At 49.4% G+C, this 25652-nt stretch overlaps 1 protein-coding gene across 4 annotated transcripts in view; it reads right to left on the reverse strand.

Moving 5' to 3' along the window:
• Positions 1–16181: 16181 nt before the first annotated feature.
• FHDC1 (FH2 domain containing 1) overlaps positions 16182–25652 on the reverse strand; it is a 47738-nt gene continuing 38267 nt past the window's right edge. For all 4 annotated transcript variants that reach the window (XM_032246391.1, XM_032246390.1, XM_032246392.1 and 1 more), the window contains exons 11-12: positions 23314–23478; positions 16182–21196 (exon numbers count right to left, since the gene is read on the reverse strand). In XM_032246391.1, coding sequence (XP_032102282.1) covers positions 19124–21196; positions 23314–23478 — 2238 coding nt within the window. In that variant the 3' untranslated portion in view covers positions 16182–19123. The remainder of the gene's footprint in view (positions 21197–23313; positions 23479–25652) is intronic.

A 25652-nucleotide genomic window follows, 5' to 3' on the forward strand; every position in this document is an offset into this window, starting at 1 on the left:
TTCCACTCCAGAAACTCAGGATCCTTGAGCCACCTGAACAGGCTGTGCTGTCTTCACTCAGACCTACGCGTGGCGGCCCCAGCTCAGATTAGCCCCTCATTGCCGCCCTCTCGACAGAATTCAGTCCCAAGAGTCCCCTCCTCAATGCTGCCTGAGTTAGCCAGCACCCCTTCTCTGCCTCCAGTGTCCCAGGTGACAACTCTGCAATTAAAAAAGAAAAAAAAAAAAAAAAAACTTGGCCGGGCACCATGGTTCACGCCTGTAATCCCAGAACTTTGGGAGGCTGAGGCAGGCAGATCACAAGGTTAAGAGATTGAGACCATCCTGGCCAACTGGTGAAACCCTGTCTCTACTAAAAATACAAAAATTACCCGAGCATGGTGGTGCACACCTGTAGTCCCAGCTACGTGGGAGGCTGAGGCAGGAGAATAGCTTAAACCAGGTTATCGGAGGTTGCGGTGAGCTGAGGTCACGCCACTGCACTCCAGCCTGGGTGACAGAGTGAGAATCCGTCTCAAAACAGCAACCACAACAACAAAAACTCTTCCTTATGCATCATCATGACTTATTTTCACAACTCCCTCCCCTACTAGACAATGAACCCTTGAGAGTTTCCGAAGCCCAGGTGCTGGCATAGGGTTGTCACATAATTGACGCTCAATGAAAGAAAAAGAGAGGGGAGAAGAGAGTGGGAAGAGGGGGGCACCAGGTTAGATGCTAAACTTGAAGCCAAAAGCTTTCCTAAGTCAGTCACAGTAGCTCACTCCTGTAACCTCAGCACTTTGGGAGGCTGAGGCTGGTAGATCACCTGAGGTCAGGAGTTCAAGACCAGCCTGGCCAACATGATGAAACCCCATCTCTACTGAAAATATAAAACTCAGCTGGGCGTGGTGGCGGGTGCCTGTAATCCCAGCTACTCGGGAGGCTGAGGCAGGAGCATCGCTTGAACCCAGGAGGAGGAGATTGCAGTGAGCCGAGATTGCACCATTGCACTCCAGCCTGGGCAACAAGAGTGAAACTGAGTCTCAGAGAAAAAAATAAAGCTTTTCTCAGGTGAAAGCTGTGTCTGAGGCTCAGAGCTGTGTCTGGGATGAGGAAGACCTGGGACGAGGCCCCATTCCCAGGTCTCACCTGTGCGCATGGGTACCAGAGAGCATGGGCTCCTTAAGATTTGTGGCCTGGACACCCTGCTCTTCCCCCCAGACCCTCGAGGCTTCATTTGTATTTGTTCATATTTGTCACAGCTCAAGCTCACTCACTGATTTATACAGCTACTGGCTGTTTGCTGGGCATCTACTCTGTTAGCTCTGTCTCGGGCATGAGGCGTAAAACAACTGTGGGTGAGAAAGCCACTGTGCCTGCCCTCGGAGAGCTCATGGTCTAGGAGGAGAGATGGACGGTCAAAGTCAATCAATTCACCTTGAACTCAAACCATAATGCAGGCTCTAAAGGAAAGGGACACACGGCTCTTAAAATAGGAGCCAACTCTCTCCCCAGAGGAGAGCATCTGCAACCATCACCAAACAACGCAGCCAGACAACGGCTCCGGCTCAGCAGGCCCCTCTCCCGCCTCTCCTTTGCCAGCACTGTGCTGCCATCTCCTCTGCCCCCCACCCCCAGGCAGTCTAGTCAGGACACTACATACACATCCACCTTATGAGGCAACAGCTCCCAAGAAACACTCTTTGAGGTCCTTAAGGGGATGATGTGGAAACGTTCACAGTAGTGCTGTGTGTGGTAACATGGTCTATAAGTAACGTGGGTATCCAGCGTAAGAGAAATGGATAAAAACAATGTGGTGACCCCATACCAAAGAATTCTATGCATCAGGCCGAGTATGGTGGCTCACGGCTATAATCCCAGCACTTCGGGAGGCCGAGCTGGGCAGATCACCTGCAGTCAGGAGTTCAAGACCAGACCGGCCAACAAGGTGAAACCCCGTCTCTCCTAAAAACACAAAAATTATCCAGGCATGGTGGCGCACACCTGTAATCCTAGCTACTCAGGAGTCTGAGGCACGAGAATCGCTTGAACCCAGGAGGTGGAGGTTGCAGTGAGCCAAGATCTGGCCATTGCTTTCCAACCTGGGCAACAGAGTGAGATTCTGTCTCAAAAAAATGAAAAAGAAGAATTCTATGCATTGGGAAGAATTAACAAGCTAAATGTACACAGCAACATGGAGGGATCACCCAAACAGAGTGTAAATGAAGAAACAGAATAAGATTTGCAACATGCTACTATTTATGCATATTTAAAACACACCCCAAACTGTGCTATGTTCTTTACAAGGACACACCAATAGATAGATACACACACACACACACACACACACACCCCTCACATACAACACACACATATCTAAGAACAGATATCAAATACATCGTGGTGGGTGCCTGCTGGGGAGAGGGCAGTGGGAGAGGAGATTAGGGATAAAGGGGGAGAATAAAATAATCCCTGGCGTGGAAGGGCTTTGCACAGACTGATAACTGTGAACCAAGAACGGAAACATGTGGTCAGCTTCCTCTTCTGCTCCTGCAGTCCAGCACAAGATAAGGCAATGCAAAACCAGCACGTGAACCTGTACAAAGCCTGACTGCATGGGCACGGTGATTTCATTCCATTCATTTCAAGGAACTTAGAAATGACTCCAACCCAATTTCCCACTTTCAGGTTAAGTAACTCAGGGCCCAGAGAGGGCATGTGAGTTGCCCCCATCACACGGCTTCTTGGTGGCAGGAGGAGAAGGTTCTAGCCCCCAGCTGGTACTCTTTGTGTTCCATGCTCTGCCTGGCTCCATTTTCTGCCCGCTTGGCCTAACATTTCCACAGTGCTTGTTTAAAGGGCTTGGCCATGTTTATCTTAGCACATGGGCGCCGGGTCTGAAGTAATGCACTGGCATTAGCTGGCCTTTCCTATGTGAAGTTCAAGGTGAAGGCCTCCCAGGGGGCGGGAGACTCAGGCACTACTTTGTTTGTTGTTTAGTGTTTTTTCTCTTTCCAGGACAACCGCCTGAAACCTTAGATGAGCTCATTGACTCACCTGGGCAGGTAAGCGCAGAACCTGGACAGGCTCTAAAGGGCGCGCATGCTGGCTGGAGGAAATAACGTCACTGTGGGGCTGAGGGCCTTCAGAGGCCCCATCTTACCACGGCCTGTTTAGCATTCACTCTGAGCACAACCCGTCCAGAAGCCCCTGCACAGGGTGGGGTACGCTGTGTTGAGGTCAACAGTTTTGCTGGAACCCATGGACCCATAAAGCTGCTGGTAAGAAAAGTGAACAGTGTATTCATGTGGGCAGCTGGTCAAGGATGATGACAGGACTTTTCCTGAAGCGAGGGTCTGAACAGTAAGTGGCAGAATGCCTCTCAAAGAAGCAGTCTACGGAATGCATTTCCATCATGACTGCCCCCAAATCCCGCATGGCCCTATTGTGTTTTTGTTTGTTTGTTTTTGTTTTTTGGAGATGGAGTCTTGCTCTGTTTCCAGGCTGGAGTGCAGTGGCTTAATCTTGGCTCATTGCAGCCTCTGTCTCCCAGGTTCAAGTGACTCTCCTGACTCAGCCTTCCGAGTAGCTGAGACTACAGGTGTGCACCACCACGCCCAGCTAATTTTTGTACTTTTAGTAGAGATGGGTTTCAGCATGTTGACCAGGCTGGTCTCGATCTCTTGGCCTCGTGATCCATCCACTTCAGCCTCCCAAAGTGCTGGGATTACAGGCGTGAGTCACTGTACCCAGCCGTGTGTGTGTGTGTGTGTGTGTGTGTGTGTGTGTGTGTGTGTGTTTTAAATTAAAACATTGTATATACACATAGAAAAAATACTGTACATATTGTAAGGATGAAGTTTCGTGAATTGCGCATGCCGAAGTAATCAGCACCCAGATCGTGACACAAAACGTTCCAGACCACAGAACCCCTCCCCCCACATCCCTCTTCCCCTGCACTGTTTTCTTTTCAAGTCGCCACCTGCCCTCCTGACTTCTAACAGCTCAGATGAGTTTTGCATTCCTAGTTTTAACTCCCTGGACACCAGGGTCAATAGACGTCAGCAGACAAGAAAACCTGTGCTACTTGATGTAGCTCCAAATGTTTGGAGTTCCAACTGACTTGGAGTCTGAGGTTCTGGAAATTCCATCTTGACATGGATGGGTCATGCCACCAGTTCTACTGGTTACTAGACTGAGTTGGAATTGAGGGCTTGGAAAATTTCTCAGGGAGGCCAATTTATCAGCCAGCAGAATGAAGAAGGAAACAACTTGGCAGGCTGGGCACGGTGGCTCACACCTGTAATCCCAGCAGTTTGGGAGGCCGAGGTGGTTGGATCACCTGAGGTCAGGAGTTCGAGACCAGCCTGGCCAACATGGGAAACACCATCTCTACTAAAAATACAAAAAAATTAGCTGGCATGGTGGTGCTCACCTGTAATCCCAGTTACTCTGGAGGCTGAGACAAGAGAATCCTGTGAACCTGGGAGGCAGAGGTTGGAGTGAGCCGAGGTTGTGCCACTGCACTCCAACCTGGGCAACAAGAGCAAAGCTCCATCTCAAAAAAAAAAAAAAAAGAAAGAAAGAAAAAAAGAAACAACTAGAAACAACCTTTTTTCCTGATGGCTGTGTTTATACTCAGGTTTATAAACATCTGAGCATATGTTTATAAATATATGCTATAAACATATAAATATCTGAATAATGTTATTTTGAATCTACAGCAAAATAACATTCAGAGTTAGCTCCTGGAAAGAATATTATATGGTTAAAACCACTATTCAGTTCCAATATGCCACCCGTCACTCAAGATTAAAGCCCTTTTAAAATAAGTTCCCTTGATCCTACTACACTCTAGTGAGATAGGCAGGTGACGAGCCATCTTCCCATTCTGGGCTGCAGAGGCACAAAGGGGACAAGTGGCTTGCTTAGTCACTAAGTCCCAGAATGACTTAGCAGAAACCTGGACAATCATCCAGGAACCCTGGCTGGCTCCCAGCTCACCCTGCACCATCTGACGTCCGTGAGCAGCATCCACAGTCTGAAGCTCTAGGCTGAGCCACCCGAGCCATGCTAGGGGCGGGGGGCACAGGTTTGCAACGTGATAGAGGTCCCTGGGAGATCCCTGGCCCTTTCCTCCAAGAGGCCTCCATGGTGACAAGCCTTAGAGATGTGTTTGATTGTTAGAAACAGCCAAACCGTGAAGCTCCATGTAAGAAGCCATGGTCTGGTATGTCCAAGTGCTTGGAGAATTTCTCTTTTGGAAATTCCTTTGGTGTCAGATGATAAGTCATCATTATTTTACCTACAGCTGTATCTCATTTGTGATGGAACAGGGGTGTAAGCCTGTTTGACTACCCACCATTTTTCTGATATGTGTCTGCAGCAGGGAACAAAGCACCAGCCATTGTCATGAAGCATTCAGGAAATAGTCACAGAACAGACTTCCCTAATAATTCAATTGACTGTTTATTGAGCACCTCCTATGCACTTAAATAACCACCCCAAAAGGTAGGCATGGTTTTTACTATTTTACAGATGAGAACTTGTGACTCTCCAAGGTAACCCCATCAGTAGGTGCAAAGTTGAGATTTGAACCACGTCTGTCTGGTTCTAAAGCTCATGCTGTCACCCATCAGTATTCCCAAGCCCTCAAAGGGCCCCCAAGGTTCTGGGAGGGACCACAAAGATCAGCAAGGGGAGGGCTCTTTGAGCCCCTTCTAGGAGACAGGTGGAGGCTACTGGGGTAAGATTTGACCCCTGGAGCAGAGTGGTGGGCTGCAATGGGGGTCAACATCCCAACACTTTTAAAAAGAACCGTGCCATGAGAATCAAAGCCCTGATGGGAACTTGGGCATTGAGCCCACTTCCCTTGGAGGAACGAGGAAACAGACACTCAGAGAGCATGTGTGACTGCCCAGGGCTGCCCAGGACAAGGCCAGGAGGGTTCATGAACTCCAGGCCTCTGCTCCTTCACTAACATCTTGTGGCCTCTTTGCTAGTGTTCTGCAGTCTCTGGGGCACTGGATGTCTCCTCCCCTCCTGTCTGGCCTTCTTCACAGCCAGGGTGGCAGTGTCAGTGTGGGCAGAGGACACACCAGTGCAGGTGGTGCCTGGGAAACAGGTAATCCCAAGGTGGAGTCAGGGAAGAGAGTCCTGGGCCCCCGAGACAGAGCCTCCTTGTTCTTCCTGCTTCTGCTGGGCTTTGTTGACCTTAAGAGAGAGCTCTGGGCACAGTGTGTTCCCTTGACCTTTTCTTGAAGGGACACAGTGCCTACTGCTATGTAGATAGCACCTTCCATTCTTATAAGTGTTGGGCAAACATTCTCCGGGAGGGAGGGATGCCAGGAGTCCTAGATGGGAGGGACTCCCACCTGAAGCCTGAAGACTTTGGCCTTGAAGATGAGATCATAGGCTTTGGAAGTAGATGCATTTTATAGATCCAATAAATTAGACACAATCTTGCTATTTATACGCTGTCCAGTGCCATGGAACCCTGCCTTGTTTTCTCCAGCAGAAGAGGAAGCAGAAATAGAGGCATAGCTGGGTTCAGTGACCTACCGGAAGTCACCAAGCAGATAAGGGTGACATCAAGGCATCCAAGGTCATTGCCCTGAGTCATCAGGCGGCTGTGACTCCCCAGCTGATGCACACGGGTCTCTACAGCCATTTCTCTCTGGCAGGCAGAACTCCAGGGGCCCCTTTCCAAATGAGAAGCTGCCATGCCTGGGCTATGACCTGGAAAAGTGAGAATGGCAAACACTTATACTGTTTCAGCACACTTAGTCATTTAACCCTGTCAGTTGCTCTGAGATTATATACAGCTATGGTTCCCAGGCAGAGATGTTCAGCAATTTGCCCAAGGCCAAATAGCTAATAAATGGCTAAGCTGGTCCTACCTAGCTGCTGGTAGAGGGCAGGCACCCAGCTTGTCCATTTCCCAATATCCCCTGGAATATATTGAGCCCTCTGCAAACCAGGGATGCAGGACAGGCCTTAAAATGCACAATGGCTGCTCCTTGCTGCTCAGGGCCTGAGGGTCGGGCGTCGGGCGTTCAGAGCAGGTGGAGGCAGCCACCTGCAGTGCGGCTGTGCCTATTCCCGCTGCCTCCTGAAAAGCCTGAGGGTTTCTGGGATGCCATGAGTTTGCCATTCCTCTCCGAGTAAAGCCTAGGCCAGGTGCCTGGGGCACTCGGTGCTCTCTTTACCTTTACTCTTGTCCCTTTTCTGGCCTCTAAGAACCCTCCTCTACCAGAATCCTTTTTTTCCCTCTGTGGGACCTTTCACCAGAAGCCCTGGGTGCTGTTACCTTTTCCTGCCAAGGCCAAGCCCAGGCAGAGGCAGAGATCTGATCTCTGGGCAGTGGGTCTTGATCCTGTGTTCCCCAAGGGCCAGGGAGATCCCAGCACCTTCCTTTTGTTTATTTAATTCCATCAGCCCGCACATGGTGAGCACCCACTTAATGCTGGCCCTCACTGGGTCCTGGAGGGCTCCACAGAAGGAAAAATATACCCCTTAAACACACATGCCCTGAGGCGGTCACTGTCCAGTTCAGCAGCCAAACAAACAAGAACAGTTCAGCCAGGCAAGTGGGGATCAGTGGGATGACCCCAGGTGCTACAAGAGCTCGAGAAAGGGGAAGATCTATTTCAAGGCCAGTGGTCAGAGGAAAGTTGATGGGGAGAAGCATTTCAGCTGGTGGATGTTTTTAATGTTCCTTCTCTGTGCTTTCACTTGTCGTTACTGTAAAATGTCATTATAAGATTCCATGCTTTTTTTTTTTTTTTTTTTGCATTTTAGGTTTTGGGGTACATGTGAAGAACATGCAAGATTGTTGCATAGGCACACACGTGGCAGTGTGATCTGCTGCCTTCCTCCCCATCACCCACATCTAGCACTTCTCCTCATGCTGTCTCTCCCCAACTCCCCTCCTCACACTGTCCCTCCCCTATTTGTGTAAATTAGTTCAACCATTGTGGAAGACAGTGTGGCGATTCCTCAAGGACCTAGAAATAGAAATTCCATTTGACCCAGCAATCCCGTTACTGGGTATATATCCAAAGGATTATAAATCGTTCTACTATAAGGACACGTGCACACGAATGTTCATTGCAGCGCTGTTTACAATTCCATGCTTTCTTATAATCTAATTCTTTGTGTTTGTAATTGCCAGTTTCAGTTGGCTTTAAAAAACCACACCATCCGTTTTTTTGTAAACGCCTGGCTCCCCTGGGCCCTTGCTACTAAAGAGTTACATTTTTTAATGCCATTTTTAACATGATTTATATTTTTCAATTTTTAAAAATTAAACTGTAATTCTCATAAGAACCTGTGATAAGTAGAGAGAGTTCTGTATTTTTGTTGCATTATTGGTGTCTAGATTCTTTACAGAACACTTTCTTTGGTTTTTGCATCTACTGATTATGAAACTAATTATTTAGTTTGCTTCCATCTTTGGTTGTTGCTATTATAACCAAATGTGGTAATATTTAAAGCAGAAATTGTTTTCATGTGTATAATACACTTTTTTCTTTTTCTTTTTTTTGTGAGGGGTGGATGAAGTCTCACTCCGTTACCCAGGCTGGAGGGAAGTGGTGCAACCTCAGCTCACTGCAACCACTACCTCCCAAGCTCAAGCAATTCTCCTGCCTCAGCCTCCCAAATAGCTAGGACTACAGTAGCGCACCACCACACCCAGCTAATTTTTTTTTTTTTTTTAAAGTAGAGACAGGGTTTCACCTTGTTGGTCAGGCTGGTCTCAAACTCCTGACCTCAAATGATCTACCCACCTCGGCCTCCCAAAGTGCTGGGATAACAGGTGTGCGCCACCACGCCTGGCCTTCATTTGTATCAGGCATGAGAATGTAACGCTGCTTTATTTGCATATACTCTAAGTTTTTTCAAATTAAAATTTGTAGTCTTAGAAAATTATAGACTCATGTACATGAAATTGCAAGAAATAGTACACAGAGTCTGTGCACCCTTCACCTAGTTTCCCCCAATGGTAACATATTGCAAAACCAGAGTACAATCTTATAATCGGGATGTTGGTGTTGACATAGTCAAGCTACGGAACATTTCCATCAATACAAGGATCCATCATGTCGCCCTTTTATAGCCACTACTTTGTTCTCCATTTCTATAATTTTGTCATTTTAAGAATGCTATATAAATGGAATTATGCAGTATGTAACTTCTTGCAATTGGCTTTTTTTTTCACTTAGCATAATTCTGTGGAAATTAACCCAGATGTTTGCATGTATCCGTAGTTCATTTCTTGCTCTTGCTGAGTAGTATTCCATTATATGAATATTCCACAGCTTATTTACCCATTCACCTGTTGTAGGACTTCTGGATTGTTTCCTGTTATTAGCTATTGTGAATAAATTTGCTATGAAAGTGTACGTGCTTTTGCATGAACTTAGATCTTCATTTCTCTTGCATAAATGCCAAGTAGAAAAATTGTTGTGTTTTATAGTTGCATATAAGAAATTGTCTTGATTTGCAGTACATTTGAAATAATAATAATAAAGAAATTGTCAAACCGCTGTTCAGAGAGGCTCTTCCATTTTAAATTCCCACCAGCCAATGTATAAGTGATCCTGTTTTTCTTTACCTTCTCCAACATTTGATGCTGTCCCTGTTTTTTTGTTTTGTTTTCGTTTGCTTTGGTTTGGTTTTTTTGAGATGCAGTCTTGCTCAATCGCCCAGGCTGGAGTGCAGTAGCGTGATCTGGGCTCACCGCAACCTCCGCTTCCTAGGTTCAAGTGCTCCTCCCACCTCAGCCTCCTGAGTAGCGGGGACTACAGGTGTGTACCACCATGCCCAGCTAATTGTTGTATTTTTTGGTAGACATGGGGTTTCACCATCTTGGCTAAACCGGTCTCGAATCCCTGGACTCAAGTGACCCGCTCACCTTGGCCTCCCAAGGCGCTGGCTCTGGGAGGCGTGAGCCACCATGCCCCGCCTCTCACTGGTTTTTATTTTAGCCATTCTGATAGATGTATGATGCTATCTGATTGTGATTTTAATTTGCATTTTCCCCAATGACTAATGATCAGGAGATTCTTTTCATGTGCTTATTTGCTGTCCATATCTCCTCTTTGGTGAAATGATACTTCTCTACTTTTACGTATCTTCAAATTTCTCCTCGATAAAATGTTTAAAAATAAAAAGAAAAGTATTCAAGCTGGGACTCTGAGGAGCTATCAGACAACACAGACCTGAGCACCCCATTTCCAGAATCCCTGCAAAACTCAGCGCTTCCCGGAATCACACACTTTCCTGACTCCCATTGCAAATCTGTTATAAGATGACAGTCCTTGTGCTCCAGAGCCCTGCCTTGTGGGTGAATCCAAAAGGAATATACAAATGCTGTTCAAGGTGACAGTGAGCCCTATGCCTAGGAACTGCTCAAGAAACACTTTTGGGCCAGGCCGGTGGCTCACACCTGTAATCCCAACACTTTGGGATTACAGGCCAAGGCGGGCAGATCACCTGAGGTCAGAAGTTCAATACCAGCCTGACCAACATGGTAAAAACCCGTCTATACTAAAAATACAAAAATTACCTGGGCGTGACGGTAGGTGCCTGTGATCCCAGCTGCTCAGGAGGCTGAGGCAGAAGAATCGCTTGAACCCAGGAGGCAGAGGCTGCAGTGAGCCGAGATTGCACCACTGTACTCCAGCCTGGGAGACAGAGTGAGACATCATCTCAAAAAAAAAAAAAAAAAAAAAGAGAGAGAGAAGCGCTTTCGCTTTTGATGTGATGATGATGATGGTAACAGACAGAAGGCTTCTTCTCATGGCATGCTAAGGTGCAGTTGGCCCTCCCAGGAGGTGACCCCACAAGGGGCAAGTGTCCTTCAGGGCCTACTTGATCAGCACAGCAACTGAATTTGGGCAGTCATTTCACAAGTTCAAGTCTCCCAGTGGAAGGGCCTTTGAGGCCTCCAGCCTAGGAAGGTGGGTAGATGTGCAGCTTTGGTGTGAGCTCATCCTGACCCTGAAGACTTATTTTTGTTGTGTTTTGGAACAATACAGAATAAGACTAGTTCTACCACCAAGTTCTTATTAGCCTTTTTAAAGCTTAAATGGTCTTGGCAGCCTCAGCTGCTCCCCCTCAAGCATGGCGCACACACCCTGGCTGCCTGGTCATTCTCCTCTGTCTTACTCCAGCTCATCAGATTCCTCCTGAAAGGGAGGTTCCAGGGCCAAGGACAGTGTCCAGGGACCAGGTGGGCCTCATTCTGGTGCTGGCATTCCAGGAACATGGCCAATGGTAGCCACATGGAACCACGGGCTCACAAGCTTCCCCTTCACATCCCCTGGAAGGGATTCTTCCACTGACAAGTGGGGATGATGTTTACAAGTGGGAATGACCTTTCGTCTCCTGCTGGGACACTGGGAATGTGGTGAGTAACTGTGCAAAGACACGCTGTAGCCAGAGTTCAACCCATTGTGAGCTGGTTGAGAAAAGCAGGGGCTTGAGAAAGAGCTGAGAACAATTAGGCGCTTTACCCCACTGCTTATCCAGTGACTCCTCGTTCTGTTGTATTGGAATCAATCTTGAACTTGGGAGTAGGAGGCCCTATGGGGGTGGGGAGGCTGTTCTGCTGCCTCTGTGTCTCAGCAGTGGTGAAGAAGCCTGCCCAAAGGCAGCCCACCTCTTCCCTCTCCTCCCTGGGGATGAATCAGCTGGTGGGAACCTCTTGTGCCTTGGGAAAGAAGGAAATACAGCCAATAGTAAGCTGATGGCTTCACTCAGCCATACCTGAATGGAGGCACTGTTCTTTCTGCTGAGGCAGCTTCTAAAGCTGAATCATCATTTTCTTTTTTTTTCTTTTTTCTTTTAGATGGGGTCTCACTAGATTTCCCAGGCTGGTCGCAAACTCCTGAGTTCCAAGTAGCTAGGATTACAGGCATGTCCACTGAGGCTGGCTGAACCATTGTTTTCATTTAAATATAGCTCAAACCCTTCTTTAGCACTTGGCTAGATGGACAAAATAGTCCCTGAAAGTAGCAAGACTGTCTAGATTCTTCTAACAACCTTCTCAGACTGATGAGCAGCCATTCACAGCATGGAAGTGGGGAAACGATCAACTCGTCTATGCTGGCCACTTTGGAAAGAACCAGGCTCAGTCCTCCTTCCAGGGAGGGTTTCCATACCCCAAAATGGGGCGGGAGGCTGCCTTCCTGCATCCCTTCTTCTGCCTGCATTCTGAGTCAGCACCCTGGAGAGCTGCACCCCACCCACTTCCTGACCGGTGAGGTCAGTGCAGATGCCCGCCCGCCTGGCCCCAGCACAGAGCAAGAGGGAAGGAACCGCAGCTGCTAGACGAGGCTCCCAAGGCCTGAGTTGAAGTGATCCTCATGGAGGCTGTGGAAAGCTCCAAGATCCAAGAGGTCCAGTTCAAAGAATAGCTTTGCTGACAAATTCTTACTGTGGGTACTCAGATAGGGGTGTGGCATTGTTCAGCACTTATTAGTAAAGCACTTCACACACACTAAATTATAATCTATCTAAAGGGCAGCTATGGCAAGATGCTAGTCAAGTGTCACTTCCAATGTTGCCCCAGGAGCTGTGGTTATGGAAGCTCTAACACTGTGTGACTGAGAGCTCCAGACTCAAGAGTGGCCATGCATACAACTGGAAGCCCTTATGTTTTGAGATCTAAGTTAGATCAGCTCCTCAGGCTCCTTTGAGGCAGCTCTCCTCTTAATCAGGTGCTGAGTTCAGAGTAAATGCCTGTCTCGCTTCCTCAGAGTGAAACACACCTACAAGGCCCAGACACAGGCTCCAAGAGGGGCCCAGCATGCGGAACAGCTCATGAGCCCGCATGGGAATCCCCGAATTCTTACGAGTCTGCCTTCTTGCCTCTCTCCAGCGCAGTGGGTCTCAAAAGAATGCTGGAAAATGAACCAGTGCAAATCCGGGGTCTCGTCAGAAAGATCCTGGCTTGTAAGTCTGGGATGGGACTAGGAATCACCACACCTGAGTAATTCCGCTGCGCACAGGACCACTCCATGCTGTGAGTGCCGCTGGATGCTGCAACACTGTCAAGTCAGGAGCACCGAGGGAGCTCACCCCTGCAGTGAACATCCTGGCTCTCACCAAGGAGGCTCACTGGCCCAGCTACCAGCTGGCCTTGGCTCATGCACCCACAGCCCTGGCCACACCGGTGGCCTCCCCACAGCCTCTGCTGTCTTCCCATTAGTTGTCTAGCAGACTAGGGCTGAATCCAGTCTCCCACCCAGAAAAATGAAAGCAGAGGGCATGCATTCTTCTGTTGGCCCAGTGCGCTATTAGGAAGAACAGCCAAAAGACAATTACAGATGGAGAAATGACCCATGTTTCCTGGAGTTGGCCTGGGAGATGGAAACTCATGTCTGCCTCTGCATTCAGCCCGATCTCTAGAGCAGAGAGGTCTTTTCTTCTCTAGCAGTGGAGAGTGGACATCCCTCCTCCAGTCACCAGTGCCCTGAAGCCGCAGTGCCTTGGTCTCCACTTGATGGCATGAGGTAGAAGAGAAACGTTCCTGGCACTCCTGGCCTTTTCCCTCAGGAGTGCTGCTGTGAGCGAGCTTCTCTTCTGTAGAAATTCTGGTGCCGCAGTCAACCCACACATGGTGTCTGAGGCTGCTCGGGCTGCTATACAGACTACCACAGACCTAAGGTCTTAGGACAACAGGAATGTATTTCTCACAGTTCTGGAGGCTGGGAAGCTTAAGATAGGAGCACCGACAAATTCAGTGTTTGGTGAGAACCCGTTCATGGATGGTACCTTCTTAATGTGTCCTCACATGGTGGAAGGAATGCACGCACGTCCTCAGGCCTTTTTTTTTTTTTTTTTTTTTTTGAAACAAAGTCTCCCTCTGTCACCCAAGCTGGAGTGCAATGGCACGATCTCGGCTCATTGCAACCTCTGCCTCCCGGTTCAAGCAATTCTCCTGCCTCAACCTCCTGAGTAGCTGGGAATACAGGCACGACCACCATGCCCAGCTAATTTTTGTATTTTTAGGAAAGACAGGGTTTTTCCATGTTGATCGGACTGGACTAGAACTCCTGACATCATGATACGCCCGCCTTGGCCTCCCAAAGTGCTGGGATTACAGGCGTGAGCCACATGTCCGGCCCTCGGGCCTTCTTTATTAGGGCATTAATCCCATTCATGAGGGCTCCAGGCTCAGGACCTAATCACTCCCCAAAAGCCCCCTCTCCTAATCCTACCTCCTTGGGTTTAGAATTTCAACACAAAAATTTGAGGGGGGACAAACATTTAGACCACAGCAGATGGGCTAAATAGCTTTCTAATATGCTATCCTGAAAACATACCCGTAATGCATGACATGGCTGCTCTGGAAAAGTGCATTCTGAAATCCTCACGTCTCACTGCAAGCACACTTGGGGAACATCTTCTCCTTGTGAGCTGGGGACCGCCTGCATGACTCGGCCCATTCGTGTGTTTCTGAGGTGGGCAGGGGAAAGCCCAGGACCTGACTCCAAGAGCCTGGCATGACTCCGTCAGTGGGCACCTGGAACGGGCATACTCACTGAAAGGCCCTGGTGCCTCCCTCCACAGCTCGCAGTCTGGGATGTCAGGCTCCTGGTGGGCGCTTGGAAAGGGTCTGTGAATAAACATCTGTGAATGCTGCTTGGGCCAGTCCAATTGTCCTACCTACCAATCAGGAAGCCAAAAGCCCCACGGCAGAGCTCTGGCCCATCAGACAGAAAAGCCGTTTTCTTCAACTCGTCTTCATTGAGGTGATCTAGTGTGCTGTGGACGTCCAAACCAGGAGATATTTGTGGATGAAAAGCCCCAGGGAGCAGGTGCTCTGGGTTATGTTTTCAATCCTGCCACAGGTTGAGCTATGCATTCTTACCCCATAGAGGCTGGGCAGAGTGATTTCACAGAGACCCTGCTGCTCCAGTTCGTGTATGCTCATTGCCCAAATTATTTTACACAGCACTTAATGAGTGGTCAGATGCAGTGTCCCTTATTCAAATTTGGTTTACACATTTGATGATTATGTGTTTGGGGACTTACACACACAAAAAAAATCTCTCTTCTTCTTTTCTGACAGGGTTGGAGCATGCAGCAAAAATACAATGAAGAGTTAAGTTTTAATGGAAAATTCTGCAAAATTGCAAAATGTCATCATTGCCATATGGGAGGAGGTGAGGATACTGCACCCTTAGAGGCAGAAGTTCACGAATGTGCACACCCCGGAAGGTGAATTAATAGTTCTACCAAAGTCTTCTGGGGTCCCTCACCCTAACACATAAATATGCAGTCTGAATGAACAATTAGGAAATGGTGGCCCCTTTAATTTAACGAATTTCTTTAGAAGAATGGGATCACAGATTCTTTATGAAAGCCATAAAAGGGAAGAAGAAACAGAAAATTACTTGAGACCCATTAGAAAAATAAAAATCTTTCCTGGGGGGTGGAGGCATGCATGTCAGTAATCCCTTGAACAGCAGGATTGAAGGTTGAGAGTCTGGTGTCCCAAACCACTTACAACACAGACAAGACCGGCTTCTAAATGTCCAGGGAGCAAGCAGCAACACCCAACTAGAACATCACCTACTCTCAACTACTGATGTCTGACCCAGGGATGTCCCTCTCACTCACTTCAGTTAAAGCTGGAGAGTAGCTAGGACTGAAACATGACATCATCTGAGGTATGAGGTGCATCTGAGGCACAATCCCAGCTCCTTTCCAAATATGCACAACGCTGGTCATATAAAGCCATCTCCTCTCTGCGCATTCCTGAGTCAGCCATGAGGTGAGCTGTGATTTCCTAATGGCGTCCTGAACCAAAATGCAGGAAGACACCCAGGACACCATCTAGACTTGCTGGGCCCACAGAGATGACTTAAAACCCAGCTCAGCATGAAATAATGTGAGCTGCGCACTCCACTCACAACCTGTGTGTCAGAGGTGGGCGGCATTTCATCCCCAGGGCCTGGGGCAAGGCCCGCTCCCTAAGCCCTCAGTTATGAGCAGGTTCTGTGCTAGCATGAAGACACACAGTCAACAGCCTCATTTGGGCTCTTGAGCCTTTGGAGGACAAGTCAGCTGCCTCCCAACCCTCCCTTGCCTCCTGGATTGCTGCTTCTCTCTGGGCCAGAAATCGAATACTCTCCCAGCAAGATCACACAGGCACATCCATGGAAGAAGCTGAGATGAAACACAACTCTCATAAACAGGAACTTTATTAAACTACATGTTACATAAAAGAACATATAAATGGACCATTAAATACATTCAGTTTATCTTAAACAAATTTACATAGAAACTTATTTACATTTCTCCAATGTATTCTTAAATTACTTTTCCAAGCTTACTACCGATAAAAGGTAATAGAATGATCATCTGCTCACACAGATGCATACAGAATGTCCACAGGGCTAAGAAAAGCACCACTTCCCAGGAAATGCAGCTTATTAGATCTTCCAGCAACAACTCATGCTGAAGGTGCTTTCTTCTGAGCAGCCCTTGAAGTGAGGCCATTGCTTGAGAGATGTCAGGGGTGGGTTCTGAGAAGCTGATCTGGGGCAGAGATGGGTCCTTGGTGATTGACCTGACTTGGACGCATAGAGTTGGAAGGACCCGTGGAGACCATCATCGAGGCCATGGCCCCATATCTGTGAACTGGCAAACAGGCTTGGGAAGAGGTAGTGACTTGCCAAAGTCACCCAGCATCCATGATAGACAAAGGGCCTGGGAGCTCGGAATCCAGGGTCCCTCCCAGAGGTCCCAACCTCTCTGCTATCCACAAATCCACAAACTTAGGATCATGTTCATCCATTTCCCACCACCATGAACCTTATGCTTTAAACTTTTTTGTCTACCTGATTAAATATGTAACTTCTTAGGCTTTATGAGATGGTGAAAAGCTGCTCGGGATTCCCATAAGCATTTTTGCGGAGCCCCTGAAATACCTACTCGGGGCCATTTCTACAAGAGGTTTTGTGGTCAGGTGCTTTACTACTTCAGGCATAATATTTACCTTTAAAACTCAGCAGACTTATGGAAGCTCAGCATTTCCAATTAATTTAGATGAAAGGCAACACTCTGCAGAAGGGAGGCTCTAACGTCAACCACGCGTTACAGCATGGGACTCCCCACAAACGCATCATATTTGCCTAGATCCATGTACCTACCAACGTCAGATCTAAAATGGGGTTTCACTAATAAGTGACCCCAAATTTAAAAAAGAAAAAGTTTCTTTAAAAAAAAAGTTCCAAGAATTTTCCCATTTCCCAGCTAGTCTCAGAGAAGTCATGAAATGGGCATTGGGTAGAAAAAGTACATGTTTTAAACTCTTTCTTTTGAATAAAGCTTGATTCCCAACCCCCCTCAAATTTTTCCTGATGATATACTTTCTTCTGAAAGCAATTCCATGCTTTTGGTCTGCTTGAAAACTGATTTGGTTCTTCTCAGGATTTAAAAACCACTATACCAACAAAGAGATGTCAATGTTAAAAACTATTATTAAGAGACAGAGACAAGGAGAGAGAGAAACTCTCTCCGGGCCATGTTAGAGAAGAAGGAAGTGCTGTGAGCACACGAAGAGAGAAGCAAGGCTGGGAGACAGAATGGTTTGCAGCTCCCTGTAACCAGAGTGAACACAGGTCACAACAGCCTTCACTCAGTTTTATAACAGACACACAGATGGAGGAACGCGGGACTGGAAAGACACACACTGTCAAACAGCCCTGATGCCTTTCCACTAAAATATGGCACTTCAAGATTCCAGAGAAATCCAGCATTCTACCAGGGGCTGCCACCCATCTGCAGGGAAGCCTGCCCTGCAGCCATGAGGCCCCCGAGGTTCACACCCCACTGCTCACAATGCACGCCCTGAATACATGGGCGCATCTGATTTCTGTCCAAGTCCAACTTTCCCTCCTGTTCCTGTAAAGACCCATACCCAGAGTCATGCACGGAGAAATGGGCAAGCCAGACAGTCTTCAGGGAGACAGAGGCCATTACAGGATACCCAAGACTTGTGGGGAAGTCCAGTTGCCTGCAATGGACAATGTGTGGGCAGCTGGAACTCTGAGGCCAGGGAACACAGGAAGATACAAATATCTTCATTATAGAGGATATACTGGCCAGGTGTGGTGACTCACACCTATAATCCCAGCACTTTGGGAGGCTGAAGTGGGAGCATCACTTGAGCTCTGGAGTTCGAGATCAGCCTGAGCAACACAGTGAGATCCCATCTCTACAAAAGATAAATTTAAAAAAACAATTAGCCAGGCATGGTGATGCATGCCTGTAGTCCCAGCTCCTAGGGAGCTGAGGTGAGAGGGTCACTTGAGCCTGGGAGGTCAAGGCTGCAGTGAGCTATGATTACGCCACTGCACTCCAGCCCTGGAGACAGAGTAAGACCCTGTCTCAAAAAGAAAAAAAAAATTCCTGGAAGGCATTTCACTCTGCAAAAGGAACCCAAACTAAAACATTTCATTTTCATTTTGTTTTCTTTTGAGACAGGGTCTCACTCTATCACCCAGGCTGGAGTACGGTGGTAGGGTCCTGGGCTCAAGCGATCTTCCCATCTCAGCCTTCGGAGTGACTGGGGCCACCAACATGTGCCACCACACTCAGCTAGTTAATGTATTTCTGATAGAGACGGGGTTTTACCATGTTTCCTAGGCTGGTCTCGAACTCCTAGGCTCAAGCCATCCAACCCTCTTGGCCTCCCAAAGTGTTGAGATTACTCACGTGAGCCACTGCACCTAGCTAATTTTTATATTAAAAAGTAAGTCTTTGATATATAAAAACTGGCCAGAAAAAATCTTTGTTACCTTGTTTCATAAGAATGTCACCTTACACTCCTATTAAGTCTTTCTCGAGATCTGGGCTTTGGGGGAGGGTAGGGTGCACAGGGGAGGTGTGGCCATCACAGTCAGGAACGTCTGTCCATCTGGACACCAGACTGCAGCGGGGCTCAGCACAGCAGGCTGCAATCCACAGGCCTCCTGGACTAACCATCCCGATAGCATCACTAGCGGTGGCACCAGTGGCTGCTTTATCTGTAACAAAGACATGCTGCCTCTTTCCCCGTCCTCATCCCAGAAGTCAGTCCGCACCGTCTGAATCCCAGGAGGCGGGAGAGGACAGACACCCATCACTTCCGTAACGGATTGAGGATTCTCCCCAGTGTGGTCCGACTGGAGTCCTTCTGACGGAGGGAAGCCCTTTCCCCAGCCCCTCTGGCCTTCAGAAGGGCCTCTGTGTTGGCACTGGGACTCTCAGTAGACTCTGGACCCTTCTTGGAGACCCGGGCACTGCTGGCTCTCTTCAAAGTACTGCTGTCCTTGGGAGCGGCATCCTCAGGGTCCCCTTTCATCCTCAGCTGTCGCTGCGACACTGTCCTAGTGATGCTGGGGACTTTGGACATGGGAGGGAGATCCGTTCTCAAGCTTCGAGAGGACGAGGCCACCGTGTTCCGGGCAAAGCTTGGGACGCGGGGTAGTTCATGGGGGATGCTGGGCACCAGAGGGGTCTTGGGCTCCTCTTTGGGACTCTCAGGGCCCTGGGAGTGGGTGTGGCAGGTTTTATTTTCCTCGGGCTTCTGTCTGGTGAGGTTCCTGAGTGGTTTGGCGCTGGGCTTCCTGAGAGAGCCCCTAGGCTGCAGGGGGGTGTCCCTCCCTGGACGGGTGTTGCTGGAGCTGCTGCTCCCCCGCGGCAGCCTCTGCTCCTCCGCACTGGTGGAGGGCCTCCTGGGTGACATGTCTGAGGCCCTCCGCACGGAGTTCCGGCGTGACCACACAGTATCTGTGCTGCTGGGGGGATTCTGGGAGGGCCCCCGGGATGGGAGCTCTGGTCGCTTCCAGCCGGCACCTCTGCTGGACCTGCTGATGGGCATGACCTTGCGCATGCTCTCACTCTCCGAGGCCGTCAGGGTCCGCACGGGCTTGGGCACTGGCCCCTGGCTCCGCCGGGCACTCCCAGGCTTGGAGGCCCCAGGAGATGCCTCTTTGAGGGAACCTCTCTTTGGTGCTATAACATCCTTCCTTTTGGTGGGTCTGTCCCTGGGCAGGTCACCCTTGCCGCTGGGCTCACTATCCACAGAGACAGGGGCAGGAGCCTCCCTAGGGGGGCTGGATGCAGGGTTGGAGGAGACTTGGCTGTCCCCCAGTTCTCCAACCCCAGAGGACATGGAGCCATCCCCTTCCCCGCCTTCCTCCGGGTCCCCACCTCTGGGTCTGGAGTCGGTTCCCTCTGAGCAGTCCAGGGTCAGTGAGCAGTCGGTGGTGTCCGACATGTAGAACAGAAGCCCGGGATCTTTGTTCTCAGGGTCGCTGCTACCCACAGATCCCAAAGCCACACTTCCAGGCTCAACAGGAGCAGCCTTGCCGTCCTCCAGGGCGGGGCTGAGACTCCCCAGGGCATTTCCGTCCATGGGTGTCAGGCTGCTGCTGCCGGCACTGGGGGAGTGTGGGACCCCATCCTCCACAGACTCCAGCTTCATTGGGCTAAAGTCACTCAGGGTCAGCTGGGACATCCCCTCCATGCCTTGAGAACCCTGGAGGTTGAACTGGGCCAGCCCTGTCACCAGCTCATGTTCCTTAATCCCCAGAGCCAATGGTGAGAGAGGAGGGGACCGTGCTGAGCCCAGGCTCACCGGCTCACTGTTCCTCTTTCGGAGGATGCTGACACCGTGGCGCCGAGCCCTGGGGAAGGCAGAGGCAGGGTCCTCAGGTCGGGCAGCTGGAAGCTGGTGTTCCTGTGCTGAGGGTGGGTTGGGGGCCCCCTCCTGGCCCCTCAAAGCCTGAGGTTTGTGTGCAAAGCTGGAGTCCCCATGCCTTGCCTCTGCAGGTTCCAGGCAGGCTATCGTGGGCCGGGCCTGCCGGGGGCTGCTCCGGGGCAGGCTGTGGAACTTGTTGGGCTCCTCAGGAATGCTGGTAGAGCTCTCCAAGAAGGTCAGCAGCTCCCGGTCAGCAGAGAGACCCAGGGAGAGGCGGGAGCGGCGGGTGTTAGAGGGCCGGTAGGAGGGGCTGGAGGGACTGATGGGACTGGGGTGCAGGAAAGGGGGCAGGCCCTCCACACCCTTCTCAGCCAGCAGCTCCACATCATTCTCACTGCTGCTCCGGCCAAATGCACCCAGCTCCCCAGCTGCCCAGGAGCGCTGCTTCTGCTCCTGCTCCTTAAGCCGCTGCAGCTGCCTCAGCTCCTGTGCCTCCCGGTCATGGTTGTCCTGAGGGTAGGAGAGAAGCCGTAAGATGCAAGAGACAAGTGGGACCAATGTGCAGTTCCAGAGGCACCTACCCTAAGAGCCAAAGAAAGATACAGGCATGGAGGGGAGCTCTGGGTCACGCCCCACGCTGAGAAATAGACTGTGTGTGTGTGTGTGTGTGTGTGTGTGTGTGTGTGTGTGCGCGCGCACAGAGGGAGGATGAGGCTCTCTAAAGCTAATGGGGATCTGACCAGGGCAGGGGACACAGTAGGACTGGCCCCAACAATCTATCTGCAGTTTTTATCTGATTCTTGGGCCCAGCTTCTAGCTTTCCAGCCAAGGCACTATATGCTCAGTGGAGGCTGCCATTCCACATATGCAAGTGACCTCAGCTCCCAGAAAGCTGACTCTGAGCAGTACAAGACAGAGGACTTCCAGGAAAGCGCTACACAAGCCACAACAGACAGACAAATGCTGTGGCTGTTTAAAGAGTGAGCCTCAAATTGCACTTCTGTGGAGCGTGGATGTGCGCTACAGATTCATGTGTAGCACATTCTACTTGACAATGATTTGGATGTATTCATGTACAGCCACGACATTAAGAGATGCTGCTCAACTCTGTTCCCTGACAGCTCCTGGTAAAGCAGCACCACACACAGCATGGTGGCTCTGCCAGCTGCAGCCTGCAGCACACAGCTCTGCCCCTCACGCCCTTGCCTGTTCCCACAATCAAAGAAGAGGAAGAGGAGCAGGTGTGCTTTACAAATCCTTCAACCCTTCACCTTGCTCCAGAGTACCCAGCCCTTCCCATCGAAACTGCACCAGAACAAGCACACATACCAAAGTACACTCTACCACCTGGCTGTGCACTTCAAATAGGTTTGTGTCATGTAAATATGCGGATCCCACAGCCCAAAAGTGTTATCGTTAGCAGTTTTACTTGACAATCAAATTCCTCCAATGATGGCCTTTCCCTTCCAAGTTTCTGTGAGGCTCTAGCTGGGGACTCCTGGCTCCTCCGGCAGCTCTGACCTCAGCCTCTTCCCTCGTCCCCAAGTCTCTCAGGCCTTCTTTCAAGGTTGCCTGCGGTGGGGGTGGGGCCGGTGCCTGGCTCTCAGGACAGCCGGGTGAGAGCATCACACAGGTGGCCTCACAGGCCTGTGGAATTCCTGGGAGTGAGGGCCTCATTAAGAGCCAACTTGGCCTTGACACCCACCGCTGCCTCCCACAGCTGAGCTCACTTCTTGGCCAGAGGAGCACAGACGTGGCCACAGGCTGAGCCTCCTTCTCTTAGCTGGATAGAGAAAGGAGGGGTTGAGAACACAAAGCAGTTCTGGGCTTGCGAGAAATCTGACCAATCCCTCAAAGCAATTCGGCTATGGACAAAGCTGCATTCCAGCTGGAGGGGGGGATGACTCCCGAGCCTTTGCTTCCTCACCACCACCCGAAATGAAGGGATGTGAGTGGCCGGTTTGCTTTTAATGGACGGATTAAAGTTTTACGTGTAAAGCCAAGCAACCCAGAGAGTTTTCTGGCTTCTACATTAAACCCAGAGATGACTGGAAATGGTGGCTGAAGGGCAAGAAATGTAGCTGTTGTGCTCAGCACGGCAACAGGCTTTGTGGTTATCCAGGAATCTTGAAGACCGCTCTGGGGAGGACAACGCGGTTGCCCTGGTGCCGATCCCACAGTGATGGTGGTCGGCTTGGAAGAGGCAAAAGGGGAGGCTGTTCCATCATCCCACCACCACAGAAGGCTCCCTGAAAGAGGACATTCTCTTCTGGGAGAGGGTGAGAAAGACATTCAGGATCTTCAAGACTTTTAAATGGTATGACTGCCATCAGGGAGGAACTTTACTAACAAAATGTTCTCAAGGCATTACTGTGAGTGTCAGGCAGCCTGAGGGCCAAAGTAGCATAGGCAGTCAAATGCCCGCCAATCTATGCAAGCCCTCAGGGCTGCGATGGCAGAGCCACTTCCAGCACTCCCAGCCGAGAGCCTGGCAACACCACCTGGGCCAGACGTTCCTGAAACCGTGGAGATGCCAACTGCCTTTCTGCGGTGAGCAGAGGACTAGGTCCAGAAGAAGGAAAATAAAAATCCAAGCAACCCCAAGACACAGATGCTGCCAGCCATACCTTAACTGCCTTGTTGAATTTGGTACAGAAGTCTCTAAATATCTGAAAGCATTCATCCAGCTTCATGGTTTTCTTGTCTTCACAGAAAAAGTCTATAAGGGTGTGGGCCTCGTCCTGGAGCTCTTGTTTCCAGCATTCCAGTTCCCTCAGCTTTTCCACGGCAAACTGCGGAAAAACAAACGAACACACACTGAAGTAAACATGGTCGGCTGATGCGGCGCCAGGCACTGCATCCAGGGCCCAGGAAGACACCTGTGGGGCTTCATTTCAGGTCTTGGAAAAGGAAAGCTTATTGCAAGGCCAGCGCACTCGGAGCCAAAAGGAAAATAATTCAACCCACACCAAACCTCGGGGAAAGCAAGGTGAACTCCTGTGTGAGACCCAGACTAAGCAACAAGATAGATTTAAGAGCCTTAACCTGCAGATCGTCACGAACAAAATGTTCACTTTTAATGTCACTGAAAAAAATTACACAGGTAACTCCTTGAGACCAGCCTGGGCAACATGGTGAAACCCCATCTCTACTAAAACACCAAAAATTAGCTGGGCATGGTGGCGGATGTCTATAATCCCAGCTACTTGGGAGGCTGAGGTGGGAGAGTCACTAGAACCCGGGAGGCAGAGGTTGCAGTGAGCCAAGATTGCGCCACTGCACTCTAGCCTGGGCAAAGGAGAGAGACTCCATCTCCAAAAAATAAAAAATAAAAATTGAGTCTTACACTGGCTAAGAGTTTACTTAAGGGTCCCTGAAGCTACTCGCTTCAGGGATGCATTATCGATTTTGCCCAAGTGAGAGGGTGTTTAAACTTAATCCCCACTGAGCTCTGTGAGGGTCAGGGTCACCCCCACAGGACCAAAGCCCTTGTACCTAAACTGGGGGTGCTGATCCAAGTCAGCTGGGAAGCCTGGCAACAGGCCTTGCCTGCATCTGTCCCGTTCAATTTCACAGGTTTGGGGTGGACTCAATACTGTATTTTATGAAAGCACCACCTCAGGAGATTCTGATGGGCCCTGATGGCTAGGCATTACTGTCCTTTACAAATCCATCCTCTTCACTTCATCATTTTCTCCTAATTCTTCTAAGACAAGTAAGTCTCTGAGGCGCCTATTCTGGTACTGTCTCAACACAGTGATGGGAAGGAAGGAAGCCTATTTTCCTCCAATGAGTCCCAAGCCCTTCAGCATGGAATTTGCCATGTCCAAGGTATGACTGATGGCAGTTCAGTGACATCATAGGGAGTTGCATGAGGAAGCAGTATGGTGCAGGGAAGAAGGGCTCTACAGCAGCCACAGCCCACGCAGAATGAACATTTGGAATCACACTGAAGTCTTATGTTGAGATATAAAGCTCCATTACCCAGGCTGGAGTACAGTGGTGTGATCGTGGCTCACTGCAGCCTCGATCTCCTGGACTCAAGCAATCCTCCCACCTGGCCCCCTAAGTAGCTGGGACTATAGCTATACACCACCACACCCAGCGAATATTTAAGTTTTTTTGTAGAGACAGGGTTTCCCTATGTTTCCCAGGCAGGCCTCAAGCCATCCTCCCACCTTTGCCTCTCTTAAGTGCTGGGATTACAGAGCCATTTGCGCCCAGCCTATGTTGCTTCCTTGTTTACTGGGAAATAATGGTTATATAAAGAAGGAATGCATGAAGTGTGTTACTTTATGAAATCACCCGTTATCAAGTTTTTAAAAAAGGTCATATTTGGGAGCTTTTTTTGAGTGAAGCTGGGGTGGGCTGGGAAAAAAGCAGAAGCTGTCCACTCGAGGAGGGAGCTGCTGTTTGAACCTGCTTGGAGAGCTACAGAACCTACAGAGAAATTCTGTGAAGATGCCACCTCCTACCCACCCCAACCCACTTTCCCCCTTCAAAGCCCTTCTCTTAAACCAAACACACTCAAGAGGTAGTAGGAAACCAAAACTATGTAGGAAACCAAATACCAGAGAAAGTAACCATCTGAGTCAGTAGCCCAAGGCAGTGTGTGCATTCGTGCTGTATTTTTCTTTATGGAGGAATGGTATTAATGAAAGGATAAATCTTTGCCTGTCATTCTTGCATGGGGGGAAAGATGGATTCCAGCCAAGAACAGCTCAACTGTAGAAAAATAGGCCTCCTAACAAGAATCTACATGGAAGCTCAGCTCCACCTCGTATGTTTCATCTCTAGGTCCTGTGGGGATTGACAGAGTACCAGGAAGGAAAAACTTATAAACACACTGAAGTCTCCCTTTGGACTTGGGAAAATGCAACATTCTGAATGTGGATCTGAACAGTAACCATACTTGGAGTTATCTGTCATGAGTTCTACATGATTAGCGCCAGAAATAGAGAAGTTC

Source organism: Sapajus apella, unplaced genomic scaffold (assembly GCF_009761245.1).
Source record: "Sapajus apella isolate SASKATOON/1434 unplaced genomic scaffold, GSC_monkey_1.0 scaffold61, whole genome shotgun sequence".
In the NCBI taxonomy this organism is placed as follows: Eukaryota; Metazoa; Chordata; class Mammalia; order Primates; family Cebidae; genus Sapajus; species Sapajus apella.